Raw genomic sequence first — 24,569 nt, forward strand, 5'->3', positions numbered from 1 at the left:
CTTCAAATTTTTATCAGTCTAAACACGCAGATATACATGCAATTTACAGACAATATTTTAAAAGGTCATGAACTTGGCTGCTTTGGCAAAAGTTTAAAACAGATTTCACTCTAATGCAGAAACACATTAATCTAACACATTAATGCAGAAAGTGTACACTCTGTGCCACATTCTGCATTAATGTGTAAAACAAAGCTAATTATAAATGCAGAATTTTTATCCGGATTAAGTTTTGAAAGCTAATTTATGGGGACAGTGGCTGTGGGTTTATTCAAGAGTTTCCCCTTGAACTGACCGTATTTGTCTGAATAATTTTACGGACATACAAGTAGAATCACGTTCCAAAAACTTTACCAGTCTTTTAATGACCAAAGAACTAGCGAAGGTATAGCATATGATCAAGGGCGGGGGCTTTCTGATCCCTTGATCAAACGATACAAGAGAAATCAACTTTAACTGATTTATCTTGTAATTATATTTGGATATGTTATGATGTAATCTTGATTTTAACCAAGATAAACCTCGTATTTGTTTTTAACTATTTGCAGTTAACTGTTTACAGTATGTTTAAAGGGTCTTATAAAAAAAATTAAAATACAAACATATTGTTCAATGGAGCCAGATTCTAATAGGTATGAGTTTTAACGCAACATTTCAACTCAAGTTCTTATAACAATTCAAGATGAAATCTCTTCATGGTTTTGGCTGGCTTCTACTGAGGTTTTTGGGTTCTCTCACGTTACACTTGGGTTACAGAGGGTGTCTGAACTTTTTAATGATGTCAACAAGTGGTTCTAGTAGCCAGCATAGGGCAGAAAATGTGCTGAGTGATCCCAGAACTCGAAAGAGGTTGTCATAGGAACCTACAGTATCCCGAAAATGACCTGAAATTAAAATAAGAATTAAACTTTCATCCAATTTTCAACATGAAATATTAAAGCTAACACACAGTGGATAGGTTGAGTGTCGAAGAGATCCTGCACTTTATTAATATTTTAAAATAATATTGATTAAATCTCCGAATTAGCCAATAGTTCCTTAATTGCAATTTAAACAGCCAAACTCAGTGAGTTGATGAAATAAGAAGCTACGCCTTAATATTCACTGAATGGTAAGTCGCAGGCATTACGTAGGGAAAACAACCTAATACCTGCTGTTTTACCTATGTAATGAATATGGTTCAGTCTACGGAGTGCCCATCCGGGCACTAAACCCTATACATCACCCTGCTCATACTGTAAACACTGTTCCATATATAAGTGAAACAGGAAGGAAGGCGAGTAAAAGGTCGCATTAAAAAGCTCACTTTATCAGAGAGAGCAACTTCGGACGATCCACTACAACCGAGCAATGTCAATTGATATAGCTTATCTGACCTAAAGAGATAACTATTCACGAGCGAGCGAACAGGTTAATGACAAAATAATAATAATAATAATAATAATAGCACTGACATCTAATGGAAACAGATGTACCATTAAGCATGTGCCGGTAGAATAAATGAACAATCCGCACAATTAAAGGGTGCGTAACAGGATAATAGGGTGAGCAATTGCTTTGGTACTCACAGTAGATGGAAGAGAAAGCCAAGTAATAAAGTGAGTTATCTTGGTATTGGACCAATTTCAAATAAACGGCATCACCAAAAGGCTAGTCTACTATTTATTTAAAAGATCAGACATGTTTAAGAGCCATCTTTAATTTTAAAAGATGAAATATAAAGTAGAAAATGGCGAAATATCTTCGCAACTCGTGGTATAGGTTTTTGTTGTTGTAATAAGATTTTAGGCGGATCAGTGACTTAGAGCATATTGCTTCATATATTGTCTATAAATTGGGTACAGGTATAGTTCTCGACTTTACGAGTTAATCCGTTCCTAGCGCGCGCTCGTAAAGCGGGAATTAAATCCCATAGACATAATGTTAAAAATAGGGATTACGTTCTCAACAATGAAATTAAAGTAGTTAGCTGATTAGTTTATGTTTAAACAATGACTGATTTTTCCAAAGAAACTAAAATGTAGCCTGTAAAATCAAGCAAATTATAATAATAAAGAAATTATTTATGACTTACAAATTTTAAAGAATGTTTATTCTTGATCATCGACTAAATGCACTCGTTGATCACTTATTACTGGCTCGGCACTCGTTGGTTGGTTGCACAAGGAGCCGTCTTCTTCAGAAATGCTTCAAGAGGCGTTTGTTTCCAAGATAATTTTCTCTTTTCTTTATAAATTTCAATAGATGCATAGGCATTTTTTAACGGAACGCACAAATTGCAACTAAGACGATTTGTGCGGAGTAACAAGTTTACTAAGCTTTAAAAAAAAAGGAATGAAGAGAAGATTCTGAAAATTTATTTATGTTTTTTATACGATTGAAGATTTCAGTAAAGGGCGAACACATTTCACCATAATAACGTAAAAAACCACACAATTCCAGCAATCGGTATTTTCGCAAATGCAAACATCGAGTTTACTACCCGTTTATAATCGTTTGCAGTAACAGAAAAGCCCAATAAACCGGAAAGTGCTGATTGTTTTTATTGTTTTATGGTCGTGACCTCCAGAAACGTTTTTCAGAAAAATGTCACAGAAGCGTTCAAAATTGGTTCTTATAACGGAACATATGATAACGATGAAAGTGTAGTGCATTTTAGTGATTTTAATTGTTAACTAATACAATTTACACTATAAAAACGAAATTTTGAACTTCCGAGGTAGTGGAACTCTAGTCGGTTTTTTACCAAAAAACAATGTGTTATTGGGTTCACATTACGATGGTGTCTCTGGAACGGATTAATATCATAAAGCTGGATACTGTATGGTAGAATTTTTTTCAGCCTGGACTGTACTTGTTAACAGGAGAGATTGCTTCTACAGGGATGGGATACACTTAAATAGAAAGGGTGCAAGAATTTTTGCTGATGCTGTCGAGGCAGTGTTAGGTGGGTCGGAAAACTGCTAGTTGGGGGGGATACAAGGACTAATAGATTAACAGTAGCCACTGGCAGAGGTGGAAGTGATTCTTGCACTGCTTCTATTCAAATGAGCAGAAGTCTGAAAAACAAGATGCAGGATATTTCAGAGACTGCTGGTAGTCATTGCGTTACAAGTAAACACATGGGTTGTGTTAGGGTAGCTAAGAATAGAAACAGGTGCATGTATACCTGCGTGTACACCAATGCTAGGAGTTTGGTAAATAAATTTGATGAATTTGAGGTATTGCTCAAAACATCAAAGGCAGATATTGTTGGGATATCAGAGACGTGGTGTCACACAGATATAAGTAATGCGGAACTGGAATTTGGGGAATACAATGTATATAGAAAGGATAGACAGGACAGGAGGGGAGGAGGGGTTATGCTATTAATTAAGAAACACATAAAGTCAAAGGAAGTGAAGCCAGTTGACATCGATGGACAGGGCAGTGTCGAGTCAGTTTGGTGTGACATAAGCATAGGGAAATCAAAATTGAGAGTAGGAGTGTGCTATAGGCCTAATGACTCTGATGAGTATAATAATATATTGTACAGGGAAATAGAGTGGGCCAGTAAATCAGAGAGTCTTATAATGGGGGATTTTAATTTCCCAGATATTGACTGGAATTTGTGGGTTGGTCACTCGCACACTAGCAAGGCTTTTGTGGATTTATTGGATGATTGTTTTCTACATCAGCATGTTCGTGAGGCAACAAGAGGGAGCAATACTCTTGATCTGATTATCAGTAGTGATTCTTCATGCATTAAGAACCTGCAGATAAATGAACCACTAGGTGGCAGTGATCACAGTGTGTTGAAGTGGGATTTACTCAAGGAGGTAACTACCATCAGAGGTAAAGGGAAGGGTTTTTGTTTTCGTAAAGGCGACTATGATGGTCTGAGACAGTATTTAAATTCTATACAGTGGGACCAACTGATGATGTTACCAACAGCAAACTCAAAATGGGAAGCATTCAAGGAACTAATCTTGGTGGCTACCAGGCTTTACATACCAACTAAGAAATATTGTTCAAGGTTTAGGCCTAAATGGTTGTCAGATGGACTAATGAGACATGTGGCAGAGAAGAAAAATGCATGGGATACATACAAATTAATGGGTGACATGGAAGCCTATGATAGATATAAGTTGGTCTGTAACCAAGTCACAAAGCAGATTAGGCAGGCAAAGGCAGACTACGAAAAATCCTTGGCAAAGGATGCAAAGAAAAACAGAAAGGAGTTCTTTACATACTTGAACTCGAGAAGGAAAGGGATGAATCAGATTGGTCCACTGGATATTGATGGTTCAACAGTTGAGGATCCTGCTCAGGTGGCTAACAATCTAAACGAGTATTTTGCATCTACATTCACGCATGAGGAGTTATTCAGGAAGGAGAATGATGTAGGTAAAGTAAACATTGGCAGTGAGCTGGATGATTTTGTAATAACTGAGAGGAAAGTGGAGGAGAGATTGTTGAGGATAAACATAAAAAAGGCACCTGGGGTGGATGGGATCTATCCAGTTATATTAAAGGAGGCAGCAAAGGAAGTATGCAAACCCCTAGCCATAATTATGAGAGCTTCTTTGGACTCAGGGGAGGTACCCATAGACTGGAGATGTGCAAATGTAACCCCAATTCACAAAGGAGGATCAAAGGCTGACACAAGTAATTATAGACCTGTTAGTTTAACTTCTGTTCCAGGTAAATTAATGGAGGCACTGGTTAAAGAAGCACTGCAGGATCATCTAGACAAGAATTCCGTTATAGCTCAGACGCAGCATGGTTTTGTTAAGGGCAGGTCTTGCCTGACCAATTTGATTGGATACTATGATGTAGTCACAAAAGAACTGGATGCAGGGAATAACTTTGATATTATATATTTGGATCTTAGAAAGGCTTTTGATACTGTTGCACATGGAAGACTGCTGCACAAATTGGAGCAGTGTGGCATTGGAGGCAAATTGCTGCTATGGATAAGGGGATGGTTGAGTGGCAGAAGACAGAGAGTGGTAATCAATGGACACTGCTCAACGTGGACTAATGTTATTAGTGGAGTTCCTCAAGGTTCAGTGTTGGGTCCATTGTTGTTTTCGGTGTTTATGAATGATATTGATGATGGGATATCAAGTTTAATGTCTAAGTTTGCAGATGATACAAAGGTTGGCAGGGTCGTTAAGGACACTACTGACGCTATGCTGCTGCAACAGGATCTGGAAAGGTTGAACAGATGGGCTGAGAGGTGGCAAATGAAGTTTAACATTGACAAATGTAAAGTACTACATATGGGTAACAGTAACCCCAGAGCAATGTATCAACTCTGCGGTACTACACTGACAGTAGTGGAGAATGAAAAGGACCTGGGGGTAATTGTGCAGGCAGATATGAAGTTCTCTGAGCAGTGCAGACGAGCTGCAAGAGTAGCTCATGGTGTCTTGTCAATGATATACAGGAATTTTTCTAGCAGGGATAAGGAGGTGATTATTCCCTTGTATAAGGCAATGGTTAGGCCACATCTTGAGTACTGTATACAGGTCGGGAGGCCTCATTTCAAGAAGGATGTAGAGCTGCTGGAACGGGTACAGAGAAGGGCAACAAGATTAGTAAATGGAACAAAGGGTTGCTCTTACGAAGAAAGGCTTAAGTTTTGCAAATTACAGAGTCTGGAGACTAGGCACCGGCGAGGTGATCTGATAGAGGTGTATAAGGCTTTGAATGGTTTGAGCATGCTCAATGCCAATGGGATTCTTCATCTTTCTCAGAATAATCACCTCAGAGGGCATAAATTCAAATTGAGGAAGGACGGATGTCGGATAGATGTGCGGAAATTTGCCTTTGGCCAGCGGGTGGTTGGTTGGTGGAACCGACTTCCATCACTTGTTGTTGAAGTTGATAGCCTAAACAAATTTAAAGCTCAACTGGACAGGTATTTCGAACGAACGGAGGGGTGAAATGGGAGAGGGTTTTTTTTTTTTTTTTTTTTTGGCTGATGCTGAATAAGCTTGCTTTCTTGCATCATATGCCTCTACTAATGCTAATGCTAATGGTATAGCTACGCGCATGGTTTGAAATGCGGTATTTATGAATGTTTAACATTCATTTTTGCAATTAATGTTCATATTTTCGATTTTTTTGATACTTGATACTTTAAAAAAAAAATTCGTAAACCCGGAAACTCGTCAAGAGAGAACTGCCTATGTATTCTGTGGTCGATGTGCCTGTTTGATGGACGAAAAACCCGAATTTCCAGAAATGAAAAACTGAGACTAACTCAGAGCATGGTGTGAAAAATGCCCATAAATTCCTCGCGTCATCGACGGGATTCGAACTCAGGTCTTTTCCATCCAGTACGGGAGAATAGCGATTATATCAACAGTGCTACTGCAAGGGGTGACATTGGAATTTGTTCATTACGTACAAAGTCCGTCGCAATTTTCACTGTAGTTTAAAATTTTCCGGCTGCTAAGAAAAAAAAAAAAAAAAAACATATATGTGGACGGGAAGACCCCAAGTGCTTTTCCATATATTAATAGGCCATATCATGAAGTGTTGTGTTTATTTTACTGTAAATAAGTATTTTGTATGCAGTCGCAGTCATTTTAAAAATTAAAAAAAGGAAAAGATCTATTTATTGGATTTTAGCATTTTATTTCTGGTCGGATTTAACAGAAACAAACTGTGAGTATTCTTCTATGTCTTCGATTATTCATTGCCTCTCGCACGCATAGATTACAATTTAAGATTTACTCCAAATTAGTATTGAATTTTGATATCTACAATGAAACAATTAGTATAAATGAATTATGAAATAGTATATATTACTAATGGAAGGGCTGATGCTGAATGATATTTAATTTGATAAAACAGGCTATACAAATATAAGATTAATATTCAAAATCCTCCTCCATCACTACCCGCACAAATTTCCACAATCAATCACAAATTTTAAAGTATTGATATGGTAACATAATGATATAAGAATTATTTAGATTCAAATAAATAAATATCTAACATTAGTTAGATAAATTCAAATAAATAAATCTTGCTGTATCAGCAATAGTGCGTTTATGCATGGGCGTAATAGGAGCGTCTGAGGTCCCCAATATTTAAAGGGGGGGGGGGGGGGGGGGGTAAAAGTTGTGAAATACATATTTTCAAAATTTTATTAACACACCATACCAAAAAAACCGAATAATATATACAGATATTAATTAATGCAATATATTATCAAGTATGGTTTCAGTGGGCCTGCCCCACTGAAACATGGGGCCGCCTTCTCTACACTTCTGCCTTTCTCCCCCCCCACCCCCCACTCTTCAGTCTCCATCTGTACGCTAGCGAAAACCCCACACACCTAACTTTAAGCATGTCAAATCACCTTTCGCCCATATTTTGGCGTTTTCAAATTCAAGCGACACCACCCTCGCGCAATCGATTAGTTAATTTTTTTTTTAGGTCCTAGCCGCCGCAATCTCAGGAAATTACTCGGCAGGACCTGCCAGAGTAAATGAGTCTACTGGGTTCCTGGCCTGCCTCCACGGAGCGAAAGTGGGGCAACGTTGGGCCTCAGCAGAGGTCCAGCGGCTAAACGACCAGATGAATAACGGTATAGGTATAGGTATGTTGAGGGTCTGACGGCTCCGGGGATTTCTCCCATCTCCGCGTATGTTCTATGTATCGAGTGACAGTACCCTGTCTATGCCAGAGATTTAAAAATAATGTATGGGTCATGTGGTATGTAGTTTGTTGTGCCCATTGTTCATCCGGCCTGTTGGCCGCCGGGCCCCCAGTGGGACCCGGCGTTACCATTCCTAGCGACGGGGACGCCGACCGGGTGTACCAAGAGACTAATTATATTCTGGTAGGTCCTGCCACTTACTTTCCTGGGATTTCGGTGACTAGGACCTAAAATAAAGGTTGGAGTTATCGCTGTTGATTTGAGTAAAATTGCATTTAGAAAGCGCTGCGTGGGGTTTTACGCTGAAAGAACTATTTCTAGAGAGCCTAAAAGGTCGGGCAAAATTTGATGTGATTTAAATTTGGACATGTGGGGCAGTCGCTGTACAAGAGAAAGTAATGGGAGGGAGGGTGTAGACGGGGAGATGAAATAGGAAGAAGAGGGGGTCGGATAGGAAGGTGGTCCCCCATTTTCAGTGGGGCATGCCCATGCCCCACGACAGTGAAAATATGGGGAGGCGAGGAGAGGAGAAGAGCAAATACCCCTTCCCCCCTCCCCGAGAAAAAAAAACCGCACAAGGGAGTGCAGTTTTGGGTCGACAGTAGGCCATCCAAATCATCCTAAAGTCTTGTCTTTCTGTGGTATGGTGAGGTTTTTTTTTTTTTTTTTTTTTACTTGTTTGACCTCCTGCATTCTTTCTAGTCGGGTTTCCTTTGGTGTTTTTCTATCGTTTTCCTTCTAGAAAATAGATCCTGGGCATATTGACTGAGTGCCTTGTAGTCCTCTTGAGTGTCTAACAGTCTGGGTTCTTGGTTGTCTGGGATATATTGGATTGCCGTTATTAGGCGTAGTCGTAGGTCATCATACAAATCGCACTCAAACATTAAGTGTCTCCAGGACTCCGGGTTGCCACAGGGACAGTCCGCGTTATCAATGATGCCAAGTTGGTGAAGTTTAGCTTTAAACGGGCCGTGTCCTGTAAGGAGGAAGGTGGTATTTCGACCAGGGTGAAACCACGCTGGCGCCTTAGGGTACAGCTTGGTGACAGTGGGGAGGAATCTTCTGGTCACTGCACCTTTTTCTGTGTTGCTCCATCTCTGCCAAATCTGGACGAGGTTGTCGGTGATTCTTCTCTTCTCATAGTTGCGGTCATTAGTAATGTCAGTGGTGAGGTCATACATTGTAGCCGATATGTTTCTGGCAAGATGGTAGAGCAGACCACAGCGGATAGCTTCAAGATCCAGGGGCAGAACTCCTACCAGGACTTGGAGGGCAGCCGTGCTAGTCATTCTAGTTACTCTCGACATAGTAAGGAGGATGGTCCTCTGAATGGTTTCGAAGATCCGTTTATTCACTTCTAGTGCCGCCCTCGCGTACCAGACAGGGGAGCCATATGTGATGGCAGGGATGAAGAGAGCTTTGTAATACAGAGACAGGGTAGTACGTCTGAGTCCCCAATCTCTGCGAATGACTCTGGCGACGAGGGCCGCGTATCTTCTTATATTTTGTTTAATATATGCTAGGTGTGGCTTGAAATTTAATTTTCTGTCCAGGATTATTCCTAGGTATTTAATGTGTTCGCACAGCTTAACTGTTTTGTTCTCAATCTTAATTTGTGGTGGTCTCCTTAAGTCTAGCGTACCTTTTAGCAGCACCGATTTTGTCTTGTCGGGTGCTAGTTTGAGCAAGTGTAGCTTCGTCCAATCTAGCAGCTTTTGCAGGGCATCATTTGCTTGCATTTCTAAGGAGGATCTGCTGTCAGCCTCGATGGTCAAGACCAAGTCATCTGCATAGGCCTGGGCCTCCACACCATCCAGATCCATGGCGAGGAATTCGTCTAAGACAAAGTTCCACAGGAGCAGCCCCAGGACAGAACCCTGGGGGCAGCCCCTGCGGACTGGGCGACTGAGGCATTTATACTGTGTTGTAACTTGCACTGCTCTATCAGCCAGGTAATCCTTCATGCAATAATAAAGATTCAATGGAAGGTTGGCAGCTCTGAGTCTCGCCAAGATGCTGGGCCACAAGAGGGTGTCGAACGCTCCAGCGAAATCCACTGCGATGACGAGGAAGTATTTCCTTTGACAATGGGTGGCTCTAGAGAGGAGGTTCTGTATTGCTTCGATAGTGAATTTGCCAGGAGTAAATCCGTATTGCTTTGTCATGTTAGGATTTACTTCATTATAATGCCTTGCGATTCTGGTATGTAGCAGCCTTTTGAAAATTTTACTGAGGGTTGGTAGCAGGGCTATGGGTCTGTAGGAACTAGGTGACTCTGGTGGCTTTGTTGGGTTTTTTAGGAGCAGTTTTAAATTTGCCTTTTTCCACTGTAGTGGAAATTTACCTGCGTGTTTTACAGTACGTGTTTTACTGGGACTGGCCCACCTTCCCGTGGTGTGAACGAGTACCCAGAATCATCTGTCCAGGTGACTGATGCTTCTGGGTAGCCAAGCGGACAGACACAACAGAACACACACATAATACACACAAACCTACGTCACATACATATCTAGCCCATTTGTAGTGATACTGTTCTTCACAGAGAAACGAGGCGGAGTTGAACAAAGGTTCTAGGTGCCGCCCATTACATACACACACATGTCCACATGTCCATGTCTAATGGAGCCATGTCCGTCAGGAGAAACGTGGTTTGGAGGCCCGGGGAGAACCAGGGCGGGAATTTAGGATACACTGTTTGGACATCCGGGATAACTTTGTGTGTAATGGCGCCCTTCGTGGACTCAGCCCATCTATGCTGCTAGATTTGAGTTAAATGAGTGATTAATCTCTTTTCCTTAGCCTTCCTGTTGTTAAATGGATTCAGCGTGAAGCCTAGGATTGTGTCCGCTTTTCCCTTGGACAGTTGGTGGAGAAGGCCAGATTGTAAAATTTCCAAGTCTAAAGGAAACACACCGGCCAGGACCTGCAGGGCATGAGTTGAGACTGTACGGCATGCTCTGGTTATTGTTAGAAGGATAGAGCACTGTATGGTTCCAACTTTCCGTCTGTTAACAACCATCTGCATTTTGGAGAACCATTCCCCGGAGGCATAGGTGACGCCCGGGATGAAGACTGCCTTATAGAAGAGCGCCATGCTACGCTTCTTGAGACACCAGTCCCGCAGGGTCACCCTGGCCACAAGGGCAGTGTAGTTAGTAATCTTCTCATGAATATGGATCAAATTTGGTAGGAAGGATAGATTTTTATCTAAGACTACTCCTAGATATTTCAGTTGTTGCTGCAATTTGATGGTAGCACCCTGTATCTTTATTTGTGGTGGTCTCCTTTATTGTAACATGCCTTTCAGCAGCACAGACCAGGTCTTGGCGGGTGAGATGCTTAGCTGGTTGTGGGAGGCCCAATCCTGCAATTTTTCCAGAGCATGGTTTCCACGGCTTTCCAGGAGTGCCCTAGAGTCTGCCCAGTGCATAAAGCTGAGACATAGCGATTTAAAACGTAAACGGACACGCGCGCGAATTACACCGTGGCCGTGCTGTAGGGGTACTGATTGCGTCTACGTCACAACGCCTCGTCGCTCGTGCCTGGTACAATGGTGGGGTGCGATGAATCAATTCATATTGCATTTTCATGCCGATTTTTGTTAATTCACGGGTGCACGTTACTCCCTTGTGAAAACTGCATGGGGCGCGCCTAAAGAATTTTCACTTCAAAAACGGTAAAAAGTTAACCACACACCAGGTGTGTTACCCTCCCAAGTACTAACCGGGAAATAATTTGTCTAGTTCTTCCGTGAATTTATTCAAATGATTGATTGTTGGAAGTTTATTCCAACAATCCACCATTTGAGTCAACCACTGGAGGAAGTTTTTTCCAACAATCAACCATCTATTGGCTGGAGGCAAATCTCCGCACATCTACCCGGCAAAAATCCTTCAATTTGAATCCCCCCCCCCTGCTGTGTATAGGCTGAGCAAGAGAAAGAATCCCATCAAGCACTAAGTGTGCTCGATTCAAAGCCTTAAACACCTCAATGAGATCACCTCGCAGGTGCCTAGTTTCCAGACGCTGCAATTTGCAGAACTGAAGCCTTTCTTGGTAAGAGCACCCCTCTTTTCCCCTCAATTTCGTTGCACTTCTTTGTACTCGTTCCAGCAGCTCTACATCCTTCCTAAAATAAGGTTGAGTACTTGAGTACTGCATACATCCTTCCTAAAATAAGGTTGAGTACTTGAGTACTGCATACATCCTTCCTAAAATAAGGAAGGCTGTATGCAGTAATCAAGATGCGGCCTAACCATTGCCTTGTATAATAGGATAATCCCTTCCTTATCCCTGCTCCCTTGCACCAATAAATCAAAAAAAAACCAAACAACGTTATCACTTCTAGCAAAGTTCCTGTATATATTGACAAAAATGCAGGCTGCATTTTTGTCAATATATACAGGGAATTTCGTATCTGACTGCTCAATTATCTCAGAGAATGACTTCGTATATGACTTCGTATCTGACGCTCAGAGAACTTCGTATCTGACTTCGTATCAATTTTGCTCAGAGAACTTCGTATCTGACTGCTCAATTATCTCAGGTCTTTTTCGTTTTCCATTACCCTAAGTGTAGGAACACAGAGTTGGTACGTTAATCTGAGTTTACTGCTACCCATTTACAGTACCTTGCATTTGTCAATGTACAACTTCAGCTGCCATTTCTCAGCCCATCTGTCTAATTTTTTTCTAGGTCTCGTTGCAGTTTACCTTAATTACTGTCATTAGTGTAGTCGCACACGCTCTTTGAGTGGGCCGTGGTTCAAGCCCGTGACTTCTAATTACGATTAACAATTGTATTCAAGACTAATTGTAAACTTCTCTGACCTGGTGGTCGTGCCGGATTATATTATATACCTTCATCCATATCATAGAAAACAACAATGGGCCCAGCACTGAACCCTAGGGGACTCAGTGCTGAGCCCACAGGAGGAATCTGGACACATCGTCAGGATAGCTTCTGGCAGCTCTCCCTGTACTACCATAGTACACTGACAACGATAAAATGGCGCAAAGGTATACGACGCAACAGTCAACAAGAATGTACCCCCACTTCCCGTAATCGTCTGCCAATCATGCTTCCTGACACAGGCACAGGCAGGATGGTAGAAATCTGGCGCATTGTGACAGATGTTTCCTGTCTCTAATGCGGGGATCCGTCAATCTTTCAATTCTGACGTTTTTCAGTAGCTACCCTGACGAGATGTGTTCCAAGTGCCTCCAACAGGAACCAACTGTTCCAGCATCACAACTCGTATGAACGGCGATTTGTCCTGTTTACCATCCAGCTTCGAACAATTCAACGTTCTGACCCCTTTCTTATTAATTACAATGAGGTACGTTTCAGGTGCTTCTCATACTGTATAACTCTACTTTGTGTTATTCAATTAAAAAATATTAGTTACTGATTTCTCTGTTTTTACTTTTTCAACTCCCTCTCCTATGAAAATTCTTGGCTACACTTTACACTCGTCTTTTAAAACTAAAGAGTGTGTGGTGGAAGAGGGGGGGAGGAATAAGTCGTTTAGCATCGAATCTGCCCCACATTGAGAAATAATGGTGTATTTTAACACTAGCATAAACATACAAAAATAAAGCATAATAAATCCTAAAATTATTTTTTTTTCCAAGCTTAAAAACCTAATACGGATTTATATCCTTTAGTGAGAGATAAAGATTAGATTTATACTTACCTATAAATGCTGGCCGAAAGAATGTGATTACACCATAAATAAAGTAAGATACTCCAATGGACATGCTAAGATTCTCTAGTCCAAGATATTCGGAGGTTATAATATGAAGAGGTGACACTGTGGTCCCTATGAGTAATCCCATAATGAGAACCATAACAAGAAGTCCGATGTAAGAAGTGGCATGGGGCGTGATAAATAAAACAGCACCAATCATTAGAAGACCTATAACGACTACATTTTTTCTTGTGATATACTGACGGTCTGTAATCCATCCAGAACACAAACGACCAACAATGTCAGTTACAGAGAAAGCTGAGATGAAAAAAACTGATTTACTTTCTTCAATTCTGCAGTCAACAGCAAAGTCTACTATCACAGTTACGTAAGTAATGTAGCAAGTAAAAAAGCTGCTTTGACTAAGGTACAATAAATAGCTAACTGGACGGCCAAATAATGGATATGCTACCTTATGCATGAAAATACATAATTTACCAAATGCATTTTCTGGAGGTAACGACTGAATATTAGAGTGGAATGAATTTACATTTGGATTGGAAACCTCATCGCTGCATTTCTTATCACAAATCAGTGCTCCGTTGATATCTAACAAATTCCGTGGGGTCTGTTCCTCGCCAGATTTCATTAGACTTTGTTTTTCAGATGGTTTTGAAGTCACGCGTTCGTTTTCACCAACTGAATTTTCTCTTTTAATTAATTTTTCTTCTGAAGGTACAGTTATTTGTTCATTGTTATCCGGCTTCTCTTTTTTGTCACCGTTGTTCCAGTGCGGAGACTTGAGCAAGATACCAGCGGCAATCGAGTGTGTAGATATTCCTCCCAAGAGTAGAAAACTTCCTCTAAGGCCATATGTTTCAGTCATGTGCTCCATCAAATAGGGAAAAATGAAAGAACCAAAACTAGCACCAGCAACCGAAATTCCAGAAGCGGTGGAACGAAAAATAAAAAAATACTGGTTGACGATTAAAAACAGAAGTGGAATAATCAGGCCAGTTCCAACTCCTGAAAGATAAATATTTTCAATAAACACGTGGTCTAAAAATATGCAAATGTTCCATAAATTATAATGGGGAAAAAACTATTGATAAACAACTACCATATTCAAATACAACGATGAGCCAAAACATTATGACCAGCAAGTCGTTATGCATATCGAAGCAACCGCACAGTGAACTACGGCACATGTGCGGGTCGGGACACGGTATAGAAAACACCTGATACTGAGCTCCGTTAATCGGTGTTACTCTTGTTCTTCAGATGGGAAAGGAAGCGAGTTTGACAAAGGCCAAGTTGTAATGGCCACACGACTGGGTCAGAGCATATCCGAAACGGCACGGCTGGTGGGATGCTCACAGTTAGCCGTGGGTAGCACCTACCGAAAGTGATCCGAGGAGGGGGAACCCACGAACCGCCGGCGAGATGTTGGAAGACCACGGCTCATTGATGCTCGAGGTGAGCGAAGGCTCTTCCGGATGGTACGTGGCAACGGAAGGGCGACTGTGGCGCAAATAGCCGGTAATTGGAATGCTGGTGACGGGAATAATGTGTCACAACACACAGCACATCGAATCCTGCTGGAAATGGGGCTGCATAGCCGCAGGCCGCTCCGAGTACCCATGCTAACCACGGTTCACCGCCGACAGCGCCTACAATGGGCACGCGAGCATCGAAACCGGACCTTGAGTGATTGGAAGAAGGTCGTCTGGTCCGATGAATCACGTTTCCCTGTTGCACCATGTGGACTACCTGGTACGTGTGCATCGTTTACCTCGGGAAGTGATGGCGCCTGGATGCACTGTGGGACGAAAACAAGCCCGGTGGCGGCGGTGTCATGCTTTGAACGATGTTCTGCTGGGATACCCTGGGTCCAGTCATCCATGTGCTGGGCACTCTCACGTCTACTACCTACTAAACATCATTAGGCAGAGATGGGGGGGAAACCCCTGCTGCCGTTTTGGCCTAAACACACTTACCTAAACATCATCTCTAACCAGGTACATCATTTCATAGCAACGGTCTTCCCCTCTGTCGATTCCGTCTTTCAGCAAGATAATGCGCCAGGCCACACCGCCCGGATTGCTCGAGACTGGTTCACGGAACGTAAGAAAGACTTCCAGGTATTGCCCTGGCCTCCAAATTCCCCAGACTTCAATCCCATCTAGCATCTGTAGTTGGTGTTGGAACAGAAACTCCGATCTGCGGCGCCTCAACCACGGACCTTACAGGAGTTAAGGAATCTGCTGGTTACGTGTTGGTATCAGATACCACAAGACACATTTAGAAATCTTGTAGCGTCCATGCCTCACAGAGTACGAGCTGTTTTGGCTGCACGTGAAGGACCAACATCATATTAGGTAAGTGGTCATAATGTTTTGGCTCAATGGCGTATATTGTAAATAGTTAAATTATAATTTTTAATTAATAAGAATCTTTAAAAATATTTAAAAGGAACGTTATAATGAATAAATAAAGTTCTTTATCGTAAAGTATGAGGGCACAGAAAGATATTTATTTATATCCTTCTATGCTCTTTTTTGAAGAATTTGAAAAGTTTGAAATTTCAAACTTTCACTGAAACACTTTAACAAACATTTTCCGTGTTGATTTGATGTGAATTAAATCGTGTGGATTTGATGTGGATTAAATCGTGTGGATTTGATGAATTTGATTCATCAAATGCATGGTACTGTAACCGTGCACCGGTTACAGTACTACCCTCTAGTATCTGGAGTTGTGTACATCTATCTATCCAAGATAACGTCTCCCCAGACGAGACCACCTCGACCGCCATATCGATCCCTTTCAGTGATGTTTGCGGGATGATACCGTGTGCGAATCTCTCGCCAGATTAGCTGACGTCGAGAATCGCTGCTGAGACTGAATCTACTCTCATCGGTAAAGAGTACCTTACCCCATTGCGCTGCTGTCCAGTCCTTGTGTTCGGTGCACCACTGTAAACGATGGCTCCGATGGGCAGGTGTTAAAGGGACACAGCGTACTGGCCGTCGGGCAAACAGTCCACCTTTGTGGAGTCGCCTGGCCACAGTAAACCGCGATATCCTGCATCCAGTGCAGCTGGTTTGCAATGGATCCCGCTGTCTGGTGTCTGTCCCTCTTGGCCTGTAGGAGTATATAGCGGTCATCATTGGGCGTCGTTTTTCATGGACGACCACCACTGGTCCTTCGAACAGCTGTATCCGTCATTCTAAAGGCCGACCACGCATGTGAGACGATGCTATGGGCGATACCGAACTCTGCAGCGACATTCCTCGCATTTCGACCTTCCTCGAGCTTCCCAATTATTCGACCCCGGGTAAAGTCATCCAGATGTTGTCTACTGGCCATTTCGTTGTCTGTGGCACTGTATGAAACCAATCGAACGTCTGTAACAATCGTGCTTCCATTCGGTAATTTGAACATAACTGCTGAACTGCTGCTTTTATCTGTTTATGTGAGTCCTCTCATCACCATTCAAATTTTTGCATGTGCACCAGCTTTCTACTGAACGGCCACAGTTATGCAAATCGCCACAGGCTGTTTCGTTTGATTTTGTGGTTGTAACCTTTAGAAATAGTGTTGGTCCTTAAGTTTTACACACCAGTGTATTAGGGCCACCCATAATTTTTTATATGTATTGTCTGTAAATTGAGTATTGTATACAGGGTGATTCACTACCAGTGCGACAAACTTGCAGGAGGTGTAGGGGGCACAAAGACGAATCGGAATCACATAGCACTGCAGGGTCCGAAATGCCTTCGTCATGCGGTAGAGGACGTTGAACGGGAGGTCACGTGAACAGCGATCCTGCTGGAAGTCAGCATTTGCGAACCGTTTCTGTTGAAGAAACCAAGTAGCAAAAGTCCTCCGGAGTGGATAATCCGCAGGCTCCAATGATTGGACGCGTTGCAGATGGTATGAACTCATTTGGTTTGTTGACAGTATCCTCCATACAGTGGATTGGGAAATACCCAATCGTTGGCCTATCGCTCGAGTACTCGTACTCGGATTGCCTTCTGCAAGACGTAGGACATTCTTCTCATTGTCTGGCGTCCTCGTCGTTCGCTCTCGATTCATGGTACCTCTCGTGAAACAACTAGTCTCACGTAACCTTCTGTGCACACGTGCGAAAATCATATGATGAGGAGATATGACACGTGCGGGAAACGTTCCTGGTACAAGCGCAGAGCGGCGCGCCCGTTACAGTCCGCGTGTTGCATGTCGGCCAGTTCAACGTTTGAATACTCGTCCATCCTACTGCCTCGGGAACCTGTTCGCAAATGCTGACTGCCAGCGGGATCGCTGTTCACGCGACCTCCCGTTCAACGTCCTCTACCGCATGACGAAGGCATTTCGGACCCTGCAATGCTATGTGATTCCGATTCGTCTTTGTGCCCCCTACACCTCCTGCAAGTTTGTCGCACTGGTAGTGAATCACCCTGTATATGTATTATGTATATAATGTATGTCTTATGTCTGTAAATTGAGTGTGTTCTCTGGTCGATTTGCCTGTTTTGTTGGACGAAAAAACCCCAGACACTTGGGAAAAAAACTTTGCTATCTGCGCCTGAGACCGATCAACTCAGCCACCGAGTTAAAAAAGCCGATTAAAATTCCTCGCGTCGCGTGATCGACGAGATTCGAAACCGGACCTTTTCCACCCGGTGTGGGGAGGACGGTGACGATACCACTGTGCTACAAGCGCAGACATGCATTCAGGACAATCGACTTAACGAATAGCTTTTGAGACAGAACCCATTCGTAATTCGTACTAAGCTAAATTAAATAAAATATGATACCCAATAAGCCAAGATAAAATTTCTCAAAAATTTTTGAATTTTAAGAAATTGAGGGAAAAAATAATTTTATAGTAGATTACTAGGCCCACTAGTAGTTGACAAAATTTCCAGGCAGTTTTGGTGTAAATTTCCTTGAATTGAGAAAACTAAGGTGAGCAGAGAAAGGAGTACCACACTGATTTAGGGGTGCACGACTTCTAATGATATAAGCGCTTGGGAAGTGAACTACACTTCCACAATTGTTGTTACCCTTATCATAACTTTTAACAATCGCTGTGGTAAAATAATTTCAGCACAATGGCTGTTTCTATTCTAATTCCCAGAGTTTTCAGTCCAGTTTACCTGTGAAGTATAGCTATTGTCCTAGGGTACTCCCCGCTCCCTAGTTTCGACACCGATACCGCTGTACCTGCATATGGCTACTCAGCCACAGTCATACTCTATTAGGTGACAGTTTTTCATGTTATCGAAATGAAATCAATAAATCCAACAATCAGAGCGACAGTGAGAGGAAGGCTTCAACAGTTTAGAAGTACGATTAAACTAGTCAAGCCCTCGTGGGTTGCTAACACAGTTGGTAAGATCGCCGTCCTCCCCACACCGGGTGGAAAAGACCCAAGTTCGAGAACCGTCGATGACATGAGGAATTTTTATGGGCCTTTTTCACAACGTGGCTGAGTTAGTCGGTCTCAGGCGAGGGTAGCATGGCTTTTCCTTCTGGAAACTCGGGTTTTTTTGTTCAGAAAACAGATCTCAGAACACGCGAAGTTTACAGATAATACACACGGAGCAATATGGCCTTAGCCGCTGATTCTCCTAAAACTCTACCACTACAACAAAATAATCAAAATTTTAATCCTGGCATGAGTGCAACGTGAAAAAACATAGCATTAAATGAACTAGTAAATGTAAGAAGTTTCCATGAGATCAACGGTGGAGTGTACGTTTTCTTTTTTTGTGATTATTTTGTTGAAACATCTCTTCTCACTGATCCTTCCCAAAACTCATTTCTCACTTTATCGACCATCTTATTTTTTCCATTCTTTTCCATACCTACATCTCAAAACTTTCGAATCTTATAATGCCTTCCACCCTCAATATTCGTGTCTCTGCTGCATAAAGTATAAAACTTCATACCAGACGTCGTACCAATCTTTTTCTTAAACCAATTCCTAATCTCCCACATAGTTTTTTAAATTATGTGGAAGATTAGGAATAGGAATTATACAGGAACAAAAAAAAAAAAAAAATGAAAATAAATAATTAAATTAATTAATTAATTAAAATAAATTGAACGAAATGATATAAATAAGAAATAAAAAAAGCACCATATCAGCGTAAAGGAATTTATTTATTAAATAAACCAATCACAGAACTTTAATACTATATTTAAATGAGACACCCTCTTCGTGGATGATATCCGTGGATAAATAAACAATTACGACACTATACACCGCGATAAGTAATTTAATAAATCATCATAACGTTACAAACTCGATACCAGGTCGTTCACATGCAATATGAGCGCAGTGCTATAGGGTTTGTAAACGTGATGTTTATTTATTAAAATACTTATCATGTTGTTCATCCCTTGGCAACTGAACGTTACACCTTGTATTACTGGTATCTTTAATTTGATAATAAAGTATTTTTGAAAATTAGACTTCATTGAGAAATATTTGAGGATTTGCACTAGCGAATGTCAGACCTAGTAGTAGTAGTAGTAGTAGTAGTAGTGGCATGTGATGCAAGAAAGCATGTGTATGAGCTTATGCAGCATCAGCCAAAAAAAAAAAAAAAAAAATCACACCATTCCCTCCAAATGCCTGTCCAGTTCCTCCTTAAATTTATTCAACCTATCAACTTCCACAACGACAGATGGAAGTTTGTTCCAGCAATTAACCACCCGCTGGCTAAAGGCAAATTTCCGCACATCTATTCTACATCTGTCTTTTCTTAATTTGAATTTATGCCCCCTTAGGTTCGTAATCTGAACAAGTGGAAGGATCCCATCAGAATTCAGCGTGCTCAACCCATTCAAGGCCTTATACACCTCAATCAGATCACCGCGCAGGTGCCTAGTCTCTAGCCACTGCAATTTGCAGAACTTAAGCCTCTCTTGGTAAGAGGATCCCTTCATTCCCCTCACCAATCTTGTTGCCCTTCTCTGTACACGCTCAAGAAAATCTTCCTTCCTAAAATGAGGCCTCCAGACCTGTACGCAGTACTCAAGGCGTGACCTGACCATTGCCTTATACAGAGGGATAATCACCTCCTTTTCCCTGCTAGCAAAGTTCCCATATATCATTGACAAAACCCCATAACCTGCCTTGGCAGCCTGTCTGCATTGCTCAGAAAACTTCATATCTGCCTGCACAATTACTCCCAGGTCTTTTTCATTTTCTACCACCTTAAGTGTAGTACCACACAGTTGGTACGTTTCTCTGGGGTTACTTCTACCCATATGCAGTACTTTGCATTTGTGAAGGTTAAACTTCAGTTGCCACTTCTTAGCCCATCTGCCCAAATTATCTAGATCCTGTTTGCAGTAGCACACTGCCATTACTGTCATTAACAACCCTGCCAACCTTTGTATCATCTGCAAACTTCGACACTAAGCCTGATATACCTTCATCAATATCATTGATAAATATACAAAACAACAGTGGACCCAACACCGAACCCTGTGGGACTCCACTAATAACATTAGTCCACGAAGAGCAGCACCCATTGATTACCACCCTCTGTCTTCTCCCACTTAACCATCCTTTTATCCATTGTAGCAACTTACCCTTAATACCATTCTGCTCCAATTTGAAAAATAGTCTTTCATGCGCAACAGTGTCAAAACCTTTCCTGAAATCCCAATATATGATATCAAAATCATTTTTTGCATCCAGTTCCTTTGTAGCCACATCGTAATATCCTATCAAATTTGTCAGACAAGACTTTCCCTTAACAAACCCATGCTGTGTCTGCTGCAGTCTTGTCTAGATGATCCTGCAATGCATCTTTAACCAGTTACTCCATTATTTTACCCGGAACAGAAGTTAAACTAACATGGTCTGTAATTACTCGTGTCACCCTTCGATCCTCCTTTGTGAATTGGGGATACATTTGCACTTCTCCAGTCCGTGGGAACCTCCCCTGAGTCCAAGGATGCTCTCATAATTATGGCTAAGGGTTTGCTTAGTTGTTTTGCCGTCTCCTTTAATATAACTGGATAGATCCCATCCACCCCAGGTGCTTTTCTTATGTTTAACTTCAACAATTTCTCCTCCACTTTGCTCTCAGTTATCACAAAATCATTAAGTATCCTGCTACAATTTGATAACCTTCTGCCATTTTCAAACCTTAATAATTCCTCATGTGTGAATGTAGATGCAAAATACTCATTGAGTTTGTTTGCTATCTGAGCAGGATCATCAACAGTCGAACCATCGATGTCAAGTGGACCAATCAGATTCAGCCCCTTCCTTTTAGAGTTTATATAAGTAAAGAAATCCTTGCTGTTTTTCTTAGCATCTTTTGCCAAGGATTTCTCGTAATCTGCCTTCGCCTGCCTAACCTCCTTTGTGACCTGATTACAGACTAGTTTATATCTGCTATATAGGCTTCTAAGTCGCTTGATAATTTATATGCATCCCATGCATTTTTCTTCTCTGTTACGAGTCTCATTAGTTCATTAGATAACCATTTAGGCCTAAACCTTGAACAATATTTCTTAATAGGCATGAAACTTTTAGTAGCATCCACGATTAATTCCTTGAATGCTTCCCACCTAGAATTTACTTAATTAATTAATTAAGTAAATTAATTCTAATTAATTAATTAGAATTAATTGAATAATACAGAGATACATACAAAGAATAAAACAAAAAGAATAAAGAAATAATACAAAGAATAAAATAAAAGAATAAAGAAATAATACAAAGAATAAAAAAAAAGTAAGCGGTATTACGTATATGAATTATCGGCTTATATAACAGGTAAGAATTTAAGATTTTGGCGTTCAAAAGTATTAAATTAAAAGTGCCCACTCTTTCCCATAAAATGGATTATAAATTTTATAATTTTTTATTTTTTTTTTATTTACACTTATGAGCCAAAACATCATGATCGCTTACCTAATAGCGTGTTGAGCCGCCTTTCTCCGTGATAAACGCTTGCACTCGGCGTGGCATATACTCCACGAAAGTGGAGGTGTCCTCAGGTATTCTGGACCAGCTGAATACAAGGACGTCCTGGTGTTCGGCAACGGAATGAGACACTAGTGTGGACAGGAGAATGCTGCGTTCCACCGCATCCCACAAATGTTCAACGGGATTGATGTCGGGATAGTTTGGAAATCAGGGGAGCACACGAAATTCTTGGACATGATTCTAAAACCTGCACAATGTGGGCCTTGTGACACGGAGCCTTTTCTTGTTGAGAGTCCACTGCCGTCTAGATACACGGTCACCACGTAGAGCAAAACTTTGTCCGAAACAATGCTGAAACAATTCTTACCTGTTTGTAAGTAGCATCTGGCCGTGAGGGTGTGCTCAATAGGGATGACCGGACCCAGTGATATCCATGAAAACATCTCCCAAAGCATGTTACCACCGCTGATGGCCTGTTTTTGTCCCACCTTGCAGTCTGGTTGCAGCTGTTCACCTGCTCGCCGTCGAATACGCATCCGTTCAACGGCACGATGGAGCTAGAACTTTGATCTATCAAGAACGGTGCTCCCGTGTCCACTGCAGGCGGAAGTGTCGATAACGATGGGTCATATGAATAGGTAAGAGTGTCCGCTGCTGGATGATGTGCTCATAAACGTTTTTCTGTGCGTACTGGTTGTAGTGTGATATGAACTTAAGGAATGTGAGCCGTCTGTTGTCCCGGAAAGCACGTGCGAACCGCCGATAATCTGGACTTTATGGACATTTTGCGCTTTTTGTAAGCAGCCCCAGTGGTTCCCCACAAAACCGCGAGAAGTGTCACTGTGAAGAAACAAAATCTGCCAAGACCAGGTGAGGGTGTGAGTAACGTGGGTATTGTAAATAGAGTGTCATTGTGTTGTTCATCTGGCTACTTAGGTTACTGGAAGGCGCCATCACCAGGAAGGAGAATTCCAACGTCCGTCCATGGCACGAGGAGCCAGGCCAGGTCAGTAGAGAGACGCCTGTTGGAGTCCTTCCTCCCAGCAGAACAAGGAGGTAGAGGATTCATGAAAAGAAATGGGCAAGAGGATGGGAACAGTAAAGTGTAAGTCAGGGTTGAGACCATGGGGACGGGGGTCCCAAAGACGAGCAGGGAGGATAAGAAACCACTAATGGGAAACATCCTAATAGAATGAAGGATGGTATGAGGACAGCAGAAAGTCAATAAGGCAAAGAGTTGAAGGAGATAGAGATAACCGTAAGTTCGGCAGAGAGAAACATTCTATCCCGCAAGGGGGTAAGAGCAGGCCTCAGGTGAGGGTCTGGGCCTAAATATTCCATTCCAGAGATTCTTGGCAGTGAGGAGGGGTCAGCACATGAAAAGTCCTACCCCGAAGGGTTTGCCAAGCCACTGGGCCATGAGATTTTACTGGTGAAATCCCGCCACTAATATCTAGCCGCTAGAATGTAAGAACCTGCAGAAATATAAATCCTATCCGGATGGGATTAGCAAAAGGAGAGTTAGGAAGCTCCATGTCAGAAGGTCGAAGGAGTCCACCCAGGCAATCGACAGGTGTAGCATTCTAGTCTGGAGCAGGAAGAGTAGCAGGCGCAGTAACGGCAGTCAGGAAGCGTCTTTTCCACTTAAAGAGTAATGTAAGAAGGCGTAGAAGGCTTTCTTGCCTTGATCAGGGAATGGAAAGGCTGGAGGGCTGGAAAATTGCAATGCAGAAGTTGTTGATTGAGGTAAAGATACGCGACACAGTCCAGCATAAGAAGACTCCAGTCCTCAATCTCCCCACAGATACAAGTGTCACCTTCAATGATTCCGAGTTGTCTAAGTCGAGCTTTGATGGATTCATGGCCTGTGAGTGTTAATCCGAGCTGTCAACCGGTGATGGTCACCACGTCTTAGCACGCCGGGTGGTTGTTTGTTCCACTTCGGACCATTGCCGCCACACTTTCACTACGTGGCTCTCGAACAGCCAACAATATCTCCAGTTGCTGAGATGCTGGCGCCCGTCTTCCTAGAACGGGGCAAGTTGTAGTAAACGACTACAACTCAAATCCATGTGGTCGACCTAAAGTAACTAATTTTAATCGGATAATGGATTTGCCTAATTCGCGATTTTATTTACTTTAAGATAGACTACGTGGACATTTGTAGTCGTTTTTAAAAGAGCATAATTCCGAGCACTATCACAAACGGGAGGTCCACATAGCGTCCCCTGATGGTTGACATCAAAGTTAATGCAGAAAAG

The 24,569-nt window shown here is 42.0% G+C and overlaps 1 protein-coding gene across 1 annotated transcript in view; it reads right to left on the reverse strand.

The window, feature by feature from the left end:
• Positions 1-623: 623 nt before the first annotated feature.
• The window catches only part of LOC150091579 (uncharacterized), a 123,055-nt gene continuing 99,109 nt past the window's right edge, over positions 624-24,569 (reverse strand). The window contains exons 8-9 of the mRNA XM_090369023.1: positions 13,353-14,372; positions 624-884 (exon numbers count right to left, since the gene is read on the reverse strand). Of these exons, the coding sequence (XP_090225149.1) occupies positions 751-884; positions 13,353-14,372 (1,154 nt within the window). The 3' untranslated portion in view covers positions 624-750. The remainder of the gene's footprint in view (positions 885-13,352; positions 14,373-24,569) is intronic.

This window comes from Mastigoproctus giganteus, chromosome 1 (assembly GCF_048544385.1).
Source record: "Mastigoproctus giganteus isolate SK-2022 chromosome 1, ASM4854438v1, whole genome shotgun sequence".
NCBI lineage: Eukaryota > Metazoa > Arthropoda > Arachnida > Uropygi > Thelyphonidae > Mastigoproctus > Mastigoproctus giganteus.